Here is an 11996-nt window from a genome sequence, read left to right as displayed (position 1 = left end):
GTTACACTGTAACTCGGGCCTATAGCTGACGATAATGCGATCACAGGTTCAAGTAAAGTGTTCAAACCTGTGACGCTCTACTATCACTTGCTTCGGTGCTCGCTCGGTGATGGTGAAGCTAGATTTATGAGTTTGAAATTTTCCTGGTTGAAGGAAAATTTTGAAATCTTATTGAGTAGTGTTATTGAGTGGGAGAAGATGTGCGCTGTTTGGGTGTATATACTACAATTCATAGGGGGTACTTATGCCAAATGCAAATAATAATAAAGTCCACTTGATGTACTTAACCCTATTGTCTGATATGGAAGTTGCTCGTTCGTACAGTTGGGGCTCAATAATATTAGTAACGTTGTATCGTGAGCTTTGACGGTTAACAATGTATGGAATACAAGATATAGGCGGTGTCCGATACTGCTGCATTCTTGGGCGCTGTACAAGATACCATTTCTGGCAACAATGGGTCACCAAACATGTGTTCCGACTTGTAAATAGGTAAAAAAAATTTAAAACTTGGATCAAGAATTTTTTATTTTAAGAAAATATGTTCTAACAAGTTTGTTTTATTTTTAGATGGTATACTTGTTCGGGTATCGGGTAGTCAAAAACCTTTGTTGTCTACTGACAGATGATTGAGGCACACGTCAGGAATGGGGTAAATTTTTTTCCTAAAATAAAATTATATTAATGTCATGTAATTACTTTATTTATTTATGTTATTTTACTCATGTCACTATAACCTTATTATTAATTGTGCAGTTTGTGTGGATACCATATATGAAGCCAAACATTGCGACTGTCATTCCTTTGCCGGTTCACGTCCACTCACTCGTGTGATGTATTAACGCCTTCATGTTGAATATTTCAACAGTTGAATGGTAAAATGGAGATCGCATTCCGCGACAATTCAGGTGCAAACAAGATGTTTTGGACGTTCCATAGAATTTTGAAAATGTCCACGAAATTAACAAGAAAAGAAAAGATACAAAAAATTTCGATAGTTAGGCGACACCAGTCTGACGGCCCAATGCCGACGTGATTGGACAGTCACAGGTCTTTTTTTTTCTTTTTTTTTTTTGCTTTTTAGACTTTTTTTCTTCAGAGTTCTCATTTTTTTTCTTATTCAATTTCTTTTACTAACGGTAAAATAAAATATTAAAAAATTTTGTCAATGCCACCTGACATGACGGCAACACTTTTAAAAAATATGTTTTTACCTTAGTATACCACAAGAAATATGGATATTTTTTTTAAAATACATACCAATATCGCTTGACACAATAATGAAAAAAAATTTCCTTTGTAAAAAAAAAAAAACAAAAACCTAATGATTGTGACATGAGTGGGAGAAAGGTGAGGTGGTGCTGTTTTTGTATTTAATTTTTTACCTATTCCATTTTGATAATTATTTATTTTTATATTATTAGTGTAAAAAAACCCTATGAGCTTAATAAAGAAAAATGGAAACGAATAATTTAACTCAATATTCGAATTTCCATTCATTGTTTCCAATTTTAATTTAAATTGTGATTAAATAATCAAAGTGAGATTAATTCAATCAATTGAAATTCCTTTGAATAAATAAGGTTTTGATTTTTATTTTATTTCATCCCAAAAATTTGTATTCTGATCTATTCGAAAATTAATAATTTAATTTGAGATTTTTATACAATTTTTTATTTTAACCTTTTACTAATTTATATTTTTATCTGTTTCTAACTTCATTTTTCTGTTCAATGATCACTCTTTATTCCGTTTTTCTTCAATAAAAAATTAAATCAAATTACATTATTAATCACTCAACTATTAAACTATTTCTACTTTAGTCACTAAACTATAAATCTTTCAATTTTATTATTGACAGTTTTTTATCAATTTTATTTTGGACACTCTCCGTTTAATTGTTAACAAAAATGATAGCATGATTTTTTTAATTAGAATAATAACAGATGTAGTCCTTAACACTTGTAATTTTATCATTTTGGTCTTAAATAATTCAACAAATTTAACCTTACACATTTATAAATTCTATTAATTTAACAATCAAACACATATTCATTAACAAATATGTATTTATCTCTCGAAATGAGTTAATCTCTTAAATTATACTAAAATCTAGTGCCCATTTAATCTTCTAATCATGATAAAATGTTAATTTATTGATTAAATACAAAATATAAATATACTTATAAGTTTTAATCACTAAATTAACATTTTCTTTTTTAATTATTGATATTTACAAAAGGACCAAAAATATCGAAAAAAAGAAATTAGCCTCGAAAAAAATGCTCCTCTCCTGATCGTTGATCGATATGTTTAATCCAACGGCTAGAACTGTTCTTGTACCCCACAACACCACCATCAGCCCCTATATGAGCAATATCCAGTCCCTGCCCCACGGGTAAAACCACTGATCTCACGACACGTGTTCCTTTACCAAGCACCCTATTCCACCTGAACCCTGAAATGGCCCTTCTACATGCATTCTTGCATGCCAAAATCGCACCCTTATGACTCAATTTAGCATACCTCAAAACCCTAGCGAAATCCTTCCGTTTCGAGTCAACGACGAGGAAGTCAATGCCCGATAACCCTTCCATAGCTTCCTCCGCGTCGCCGACGATCACTGTTGACGGCACCCCGGCCACCGCCATGGCCTCAACGTAGCTCGATTTCGATCGTTCGTCTTGGACTATGCACACGTGCCTACCGCTCGTGTGACGGGCTGCTACGGCGAGGCCGATGCTTGTAGCTACAGGACCACCGTATGACCATGATTCGACGATTAGCTTAGTGTTCCAACCCGCCGCCATCGCCGATAAGAACTCAGCAACTCCAGAGTCGTTGAAAATACGACACTGCAAAGCAATCTATATATTAGAACAGAAAATTTAAAAAAAGAAGAGAAAAACATATAATTAAAAAGATATGAAATTTAACTTACTGATTTAACAGTTTCTAGGTAAGCTTTTGAAGCTGTTTCTGGCGACCAAACCAGCTTCATCGTTTTCCTCAAATTCTCTTACACTTTTTTTTTTTTTAATTTTGTGTAATATTTGAGATTGGTTCAGCTTATAAATGCATGCAAAGTGGTGAAGGTGATGCCATTTTTGTGAAGCCGTTGACATTTATAAATTTAAAGGCCTGTAATATGTAGCTTTAGCATTGTTATTATTATTATTATTAACTTCTTTCTCATATGAAAATGAAAAGAATATGAACTATTACATTATAATTTGGGTAAAATTGTCGTTTACTCCCCATACTATATTCAACAAATGATGATTTACTTCTTCTTCTTCTTAATTTTATTTTTAAAAAATCAAATCATGAGGTTGAGCTAAAATTTTTTAATTAGTTAAAAATAATTATTTTAATAATCATAGTTTTGAATTTTAAATGAAATAAGAAATTTTGGGTCGGGTTTTTTTTTCTTTTAAAGTTCATATAAGTCGACAAACTCTTTTTTTTAACAGTGTTAGTGATTTGGAATGAAAAATCATATCAATAGTAGTAAGAGAATTGAATGTCAAAATAAAGAATAGGGATAGAAAAAATACCATACGGATCCTTGTATTAAGAGTTAAATTACATTTTTCTCCTATTACTTAAAAAATAGGTAAATTAATCCTGTACATTAAACCAAAAAGCAAATCAATCTTTTTGTTAAAAATTTCATCTATTTGTACCATTAAAACTAGTGTGACTAATGTAGTAACTAAACAAGATCACATGTACTTAATGTTGATATATATGGACTAATTTTTAATAGTAAAATAGATGAAATTTTTAATAAAAGAATCAATTTTCTCTTTCATTTAACGTATAAGAATAATTTTACCCATTTTTTAGTAGAAAGGACAGAATTCAATCCGATTCCTAGTATAAAAACAATCATGATATTTTTTCTACTAGGTACCAAAATCATTTCTAAAATGACCTCACAACGTATTTTTTTTTGTATTACAATATAAAATTATCCAATATGAAAAAAAATTAACTTTTCATAAAAATATAGTTATTAAATTTTTATTCACTAAGTGTTTGATATCGTACGTAAGTACAATCTTTATTTAGTCAACTCTAATGTTTGTCTTATTCCTTTGATTTCTTTTGACTTAAGCTAATTTTCGTTTTTTTTAGCATTGCCCAATTAAAATATAATTAAAATTTTAATATTTTATTTATTTGTAAAATAAAAAAATGATAATGACATGATAGATTTTGTACTACATACCATTAGAAAATTTATTCCAATATAAATAATCAAGAAATAGTTTAGATTTAATAAAATAAAATAAATAAATAATTGCATGCTTTCAGTAATAGAAAAAAAGAAAATAATTTTCTTTTTCATTAATATTAATTAAAGAGATTCCAAAACAGTCTAATCCGACAAGTTGCAAAAACATTAATATTGTTTTTATAAGCTTTAATTAACTTAAAACACTAGGTTTTTATTCGAACACAGTCAATTTGACAGACAAGTTGAGAGGTTTTGTTGGGTTTGATTTTAAACTATCCATGTAGGAATATGTAATCGCATGGGAGTAATGAGCATGGGAGTAATGAGAAACCATTTTTAGGGATAAAAATTAAATTATAAATTTTTCGGTAATAAAAATATAACTTTATCATTTTAATAACTTATTTAATTAAATTTTTATTATTTTTAAGGTGTCAAAATATAATTTTAACTTTACTAATTTAAATTTTAAAAAAAATTCAAAAGGTATAAATGAAAATTTTTCTATTTTAGGGGGACTGAGCCCTATCAGCCTCCCTAGTTTCGCTATTGACTAAGGGTTTTGATTTTTGTTTAAATGATAAAAAACTTATTTTAATTTCAAAAATTATAATATAATTTTTATTTTGATTTTTAAATTAATTTTTTGTTCATTGATTTTAACTAGATAATTTTTGAGGATTTTTTTAAAGAGTTTCTCCATTACAAATAAAGTTCATTCACATGTACAATGTAAGTATAGCAGAGTGGAAGTCAAAAAAATTTTAAGGAGTCAAGACTAAATTATATATTTTTATAAGAGTTAAAATATAATTTTATTATTGTATTAGTTTATATTTTATGGTTTTCAAAATAATTAAATAGAAATTCTAGTATTTTTTAAATCCAAACTACTATATGTTAATTTAAGATTTTATAATATTTGGGAACTAAAATTAACGATTTTTCATCTTAGAGGGGGCTAGAGCCCCTCCCTATCCCTCCCTTCACCCCTAAAGTATAGATACTTGTCAAACGAATTACAATATGGAATCAAATTAATATAGAGTACAACAAACAAAAAATCGAAAAAATTCAAATCAAATCAAAAGGAATTAGATAAAATTAATAAATAATATATATTGGAACAAAGACTCACATATTGTAAACACTTATTATTCTATAAGAAAGAATTTGTGTTTAAAGTAGAAAATTATTGTAGTTGAGCAAATAACTAAGTAGCAGCAAGTTAAGGCTTAATGGCCGTATTTATGGGCGCTGTTCATTTGACTTTCAGAAAATTTGATTCCTTATGAACCCTAAATTTGTACGTACGGAAACTTCAACTTGGTCTATGATTAATAATAATAATTAAACAGGAAAAAAGAGGGGTTGGGGGGGCGGAGGCTTCAACGTACGAAAATGGTGGAGATGCATGTAACTCACCATATGCCAACAATTTGATGAACCATATTCTTTTTTGTTTTTCTTAAAGATTTCTAAATATTGAGGGAAGGTATAGAGTTGATAAATTCCTCAACATGTTAGTATTATTTTTAGGTCAAATTTGGGTTTTGTTTCCTAAGACCCATCTTTGTCGAGGGTAGCATATATGTTCTTTGAAGTCATATAAGGGGCAATAGTTTAAATTTTACCAAGCGAACGATGCTTATATTCTCTTATTATGCACAACTTGATTCAATGAGGCACTTTCACTTTGTGACTCTTACTTTTAGTTTAGGCTCCTTATAGAGTAAAGGAAAAAATCTTAGCTTGACCTGAAGATAATATCAACTCGTTGAGAGATCCACCGACTTCAAAATAACGACATTTAAAAGACTTATATGGAAAGAATTGACCTCCCCTCAATATTAAATCAATGTGTGAATAAAGTTTTCGTTTACAGTTAAGAATTTTGGAATGCAAAATTTTAAATTTTCATCATGTGTGAGTTTAATATTTTTATTTGTTTATTTAGACAAAGTAATTATTTAAATTACTTTAAAAAAATCTTGCAAGACTAAAATTATTTATAATATTTTATGAATTATATAAACATTTTCTTTCTTTTTTTCTTTTTGGTGAAAGCAAAAACTTTGAGCACCCAATGAAGGCAGAGATAAGATCAAATTTAAAGTATATTTCCAAATTCTCAATTCTTATAATAAAGAAAAAGAGAAAAAAAGTCAAAATCCGAAAATACTACAATTTAAAACTAAGGGATCGATCCACTAATTGTACCATTAAAATATGTATAGTTTTGAATAAGCCTTTGTACATGCTCAAATAGCATACAATTACATTAAAATATATATAAGTTGAAATAATGAATATATTATATTGATTGATTTTATTATATGTATAACCGTACTTACAATTTACATATAAAAATTTATAATTTTGAAGGAGACTAGTTTCTCTATTTATATGATATGGTTCCTAGATGTGACATTTTAGGGAGACTTCCATGCATGTCAACATATACCTTATCCTAAAATTAACACATGTTCTCTAAATGTCGAACCCATCACATGCAAGCTCACGTATAAACTCATGTAAACGAACTATGCAAGCTATCATTATTGGAGTAAAGGGTATAAGGGGTTAGTAATGACGAGCACCATAATAATCTCAATTTTTTTAAAAAAAATATATTTTTTTATGATGTAATTAGCTTACATATTTAAAAAGCAAACCCAAGAAAAGTCTTTTATTATTTTGACAACATGAAATTATATATTATATTTATTTAAAAACCTTTTCGATAGGATATAGTTTTCAAGGGCACAATTTGTCATCACACATGAAAATGACTTTTTCCTAGGTCAATGCCCCCCTCTACTTGCACTATAATAAGAATTTCATTTTATCCAAAAAAAAAAAAAAATATTATGTTTGTTTTTGTTATTTACAAAATTAAATTCTCCAGCTTTATTATCTTACATCGGTTTTAGTTTTGTCCATCGATTTTAGTTCAAATTATTCTAATTCTTAATTTGTTTGTGCTTTAAATTAGTTTATAACTACTTTGTAATTACTCGAATAAATATATTTGTGATTGTGCTCTATTTGTACTTGCAAACTCTCTTGGAAAAAGAAAGCATGGCTTGAACTCAGCTTGACTCGATTTATAAGGCCTGATGTCATTGAAACATAAAAATTAAAATAATTGGTGAATTTATCAGAGAGGTCCTTCTATTATAGAGACCTAATTAGGTCTCTCTACTATTAAATAGATCAAAGTTAGTCATTGTACAATTAAAAAGAATCAATTAAGGTCAAATTGGAATAGGTTTAACATTTATTGTTTTAAAAATATCAAATATTATTTAACGGAGTTAATATTTTTAAAGTTTTTATGGTTTTGTAAATGAAAGATTTTGTTTAGGATTGAATTGCAATTGAAAATATAAATAAATTTCAAGGCATTTTTATACAGTAAATATTAGCTCTATTACAATTTGGACTTATTTAATTCTTTTTAATAATATAGGAATTAAATTAATTTATTTAATAATATAGAGACTAAATTGATTCAATCCCTATAATACAGTGACCACCAAGATACTTTAACCCAAAACAATTAAACTAAATTGCTCATAAGCTGACAAGCTGTTGCCTTTTCACTTACCTCAGAATGCTTGAAAGCTGAAGCATATATAGTTTTAATTGCAACTTGGAAGCAATAATTAGTTAATATATTTTAAATTAAGGTTTGAATTGAAAAATAAAAATAAAAATACGACATCTAACAAAGGATTACCTCACAAAATGTTCGAGTTTTTAATTGGCCCCTACATTTTCAAATATTTTCATTCAATCCTTAAAGTATTGGTATTGTATCCATTAAATTCTTCTATCAACTTAATTGTTAAATGACGGTTTTATATGATGTAAAGCATATTTAAAATATGTAGATTCACATTGTAAACATGTATTTACCTATCATAAGGAGAAATTCAATATGACGTGTTAAAAAAGTGTCATTTAAATTTAGAAGAATTATTTCTTCTTCTTCTTTTAACACATCGAATTCAATCTATCCATGCAATAGGTATAAACATGTTAATATTTAGACCGATGATAAAACTTAATTGATACGATCGATATTGATACCTCAATTAAAATTTTAAAATTTTAATATTAATTTAAAAATTGAAACATAGTTAAAGGATTTGATGAAAATAACCCTAACATAGTTAGGCTCATTTGTTTTTTTCCCTTAGAAACTTAGCAGCAAATTATGAAAAAATCCCCAATGAATCACTATAAATGGACCTAAAAAAAAACCGATTTATAATCTTTATTTTGTTCATATTTTATAAATTTCACCAAATATTTTATAATCATTATCTTTGATTTTAAATTGATTCTTAATTTTAAAGTATTTTAATTTACGTTATTAAAATATTAATATTATATCAATAAGATTTTTGAAAATGTAGCCTCAATTTAAGCATAAATGTAAGCTCAAATTATGAGAGATTTTGTTGCATATGAAATATCAAGGATCAAACACCAAGTACGCACACATTATAAGTAGAAAAAATAAAATTATCTAGGAAGAAATGGCAATAAAATTGAGCTACCCAGTGCAGAATTATTAGATTACGAGATGAATTGATACACAATATCAACGGATATGGAAAATGAGGGGAGAGAGTTTTGGTGAAGTAGAGAAGAAGATAGTAAAAATGGAATGTTTAAGTGTCCGTCCCCCAAAGAAGGTCTTTAGAATATCATTATATAGGGGAATTAATCAAGTCGGATTCTTCTAAGACAAGCCTACACTTGTGAAGTGTGTAATTTAGGGCATACTAAATAGGTTTTAACTTGAAATTTTATCAAGCAAATTTTGTTGTCCAATAGTGTGGTATAGGAGTCAAGAATTGTATTGCAGAATACCGCGAACCGTGTTTCTCATAAGTAAAAATTTGTCCCTCACCTTGTTGAAGAAATTAGCAAGCTTAGAAAACGACCGTAAAAATCAAGTTAAAATCAGCAAACCGTGAAAATGACAGTTGTGATCTTAAATCAAGCTAATTGTTAGAATGTCGAAGGTTGCAATATGAATATTGAGCAAACCGTAAAAATGACAACCGCTATATGAATATCAAGCGAACTGTTAAAACATCCAAGGTTGCGATATAGATATCGAGCGAACCATAAAAATGACAACCGCGATATGAATATCAGGTAAACCGTAAAAATGACACTCGTAATATAAATATCCAATGAAATGTTTGGAACCGGTGGTGCATTTTCAACATGTACATTATATAAAAAAAGGATAACGAAACAAACCATTTTGAATGTCCCCAAGTTTCTCATAATACTTGTTGCTAAACTTATCAACACCTACAACTGTTGTTCCTATGTTATGGATTTTAGTTTGCCTGGATGAATCAAGCGAATTGCTATCGAAGATGCCATAAATAATGTTGATGAATATGTGCAAACTAACTTCAGAATTCAAGGATCATTTGCATATAAAAACTGCACATAGAAGCCAGAGGTATGAAGAACTTAGTTGGTTGCCGAGTGCTTCTTTCATCCTGCAAAAATAGTGTTAATTGCCAAGCATATTTGTATAAGAAAAGACGTACAGACTTTGTCCCGATTCCTAAACCAAAACTTTAGTACGCCTAAAGCTCAATTCTAAGTAAACTTTGGGTCAAACAATATGGGGAACAATGTTGAACACTACAAACAGTAAACATAATTTGGATCCCACCCGGTGGAGTGGTTAAGGGGCTTCGCTGGAAGAGCTCGCGAGCTCAATTCGCACATCCCTAGCTATTCGTGAGCACAGGGCACAAAGCCAAACAAATAAATCGGCAAACACCTCGACCGGTGAATACGTGTTAACTCTAGGGTAGTATACATGTCAATATGCATGGAGCCTACCTAGAAATTCAATTCTATGAACAATAACTATATACTTGATTCTCCCACTAAGAAGGCACACAGAAAAACACTCAACATATATATATATATATAACTAAAAAAGATTGCAGCATCTCACCTGCTTATTCCTAGCTTGGATGTTTGTTCTTCTTAACCTTTCTAATTAAATTAGCCCGCCGGGATTTCAAGGAGAACTTGATTTTGGATTTTATTAGACAAAATTGTTCATCAATGGGCTTTAAGAATCATTACATAACTCATCCAGATACAGATAATTAAGGAAAAATATTGTGAATATTAGTTACAAGCGTTGCAAGAAAACAAGGATGAAGGAAATTGAAGTAGAACAACTTGTGAGTTTTCTAGAATGGGGGAAATGAGATACAAACCTGTACATGCAGAAGAAATAAGAACTGGCAAAAGTCAAGTTTTATACAGGGGACAGAGAGCCAGCAATAGCCACTATTCCAACCTTTCTACCCAAATGGCATGCAAGTCCTAATTAATTATAACAAGGGTCACCCCCCCTTTTTTAATTGCAACATGAAGTCATGCACTTTTCCAGGCTTGAGTAACTGAGCTCTAAAACTGAAATTTTCTGCATTTAGAAAGCTATATTTATTGTGGTTTTAATAAATCATGATCATAAGACCACAATTCAAATACAATGGAATACTAAAAGAACCCCTGTAAGACTGCGCATGAGATTAATTCAGTAAATTCACAAAATTGCAGCATTTCATCCTTATATATAAAAAGAGAGAGTAAGACTTATCTGGAAAATGAAGTGAGGTACGGAGCATGGAAATTTTCCAAAAAGCAGGAATCACTTAAGCCTCCAAAAATAATCCCTAATTAGACAAGCCATTGTTTTGGGGGTGGATGAGGAAGAGTCTCCACGGGATTCTCAGTGGTTAATGGAGGAAAGTAACTGTTATTTTGTTGGTTTCCGGCAAAGAGGGGATTGTCGAACCATGGTGGTGTTTTACGGTGTGCTTTGGGTAGACTGATATGAAGCCAGTGTCCGATGGCTCAGTTTGGTTTCATGCAAAGACTAATAACGGGTTCAATTGTAGAAAGCTGTTGATCCATGGCCGTCAGTGGCGTCGAAGGGTACGGGTTTTGAAATTATTTGAAGGTCACGTGTTCGATCGACGTCCACGGTACTAATTGTTGATACAAAGTATAAACCAATGGAGGGGAGAGAGTTCTGTGAAGAAATAGAGATGGTAAAAATGGAATCTCTCGGTGTTGTCCCCCAAAGAAGTTCTTTAGAATTTTATTATATAGGAGAATTAATCAAGTTGGACCTTGGGTTGGGTTATTTTTATTATAATTATATAACAAACATCAAAGACAAGGTTCCATCATGGTGGTACAAACTTATGTCTTATGCCTTTTTTTCCCTCTAGTGTCACCAGTCACAGTTCAAAGCCTGTGACCATCGCACCAAATACATCCAGTGGAGGTATTGTGTAGATGGAGATTATTTGGCCCACAAGAACTGGTCCGATTCAGTAAGTTGTTGAAGAAGTCTGTCAGAGTGAAGCCTGGTTGGCCAGATAATGAAGATATGGCAAGTTAGGCTATTTTGGTAATTAATCTTAGAAGATTGATAGAATCATATATTGTAAAGATTAGATTTGATTTGATATGACATATCTTGTAAATCCCATAATTTAAGGGATGTAGTTAATCTCGCTTGTCAATGTATTGTAATCTTGACCGTTGGTTTTGGGGAGCTCAACTATAAATAGAGAGTCTCCCCCTCATTTGTACTCACTCCATTCATTGTTTCATTATTTTTTGTGAATAAGAGAATATTGAGAGCATTTATTCAAACACTTTGTATGTGCTCTTTCTGTTG

At 30.1% G+C, this 11996-nt stretch overlaps 1 protein-coding gene and 1 long non-coding RNA gene across 2 annotated transcripts; both read right to left on the bottom strand.

Moving 5' to 3' along the window:
- Window positions 1-2190: 2190 nt before the first annotated feature.
- LOC108458627 (uncharacterized) lies at window positions 2191-3085 on the bottom strand. Its single transcript, XM_017758033.2, has 2 exons — window positions 2942-3085; window positions 2191-2855 (listed from the first exon to the last, which is right to left on the bottom strand). Exons 1-2 carry the CDS (start codon window positions 2999-3001, stop codon window positions 2268-2270), a joined length of 648 nt encoding a protein of 215 aa, XP_017613522.1. The 5' UTR covers window positions 3002-3085; the 3' UTR covers window positions 2191-2267.
- Window positions 3086-9412: 6327 nt separating this feature from the next.
- Window positions 9413-11600, bottom strand: LOC128285618 (uncharacterized). Its single transcript, XR_008276130.1, has 2 exons — window positions 10248-11600; window positions 9413-9777 (listed from the first exon to the last, which is right to left on the bottom strand). It is a non-coding gene; the product is annotated as an uncharacterized LOC128285618 (long non-coding RNA).
- Between the last annotated feature and the right edge of the window lie 396 nt (window positions 11601-11996).

The sequence above is a fragment of the Gossypium arboreum genome, chromosome 12 (assembly GCF_025698485.1).
Source record: "Gossypium arboreum isolate Shixiya-1 chromosome 12, ASM2569848v2, whole genome shotgun sequence".
NCBI classification, from domain to species: Eukaryota; Viridiplantae; Streptophyta; class Magnoliopsida; order Malvales; family Malvaceae; genus Gossypium; species Gossypium arboreum.
This window is presented reverse-complemented; position numbering and strand designations above follow the sequence as displayed.

Coding starts and splice junctions, on each gene's coding strand:
- LOC108458627 (XM_017758033.2), bottom strand. CDS start 3,001: ATGAAGCTGGTTTGGTCGCCAGAAACAGCTTCAAAAGCTTACCTAGAA. Junction 2,856..2,941: donor ACCTAGAAACTGTTAAATCA/GTAAGTTAAATT, acceptor ATTGCTTTGCAG/TGTCGTATTTTCAACGACTC.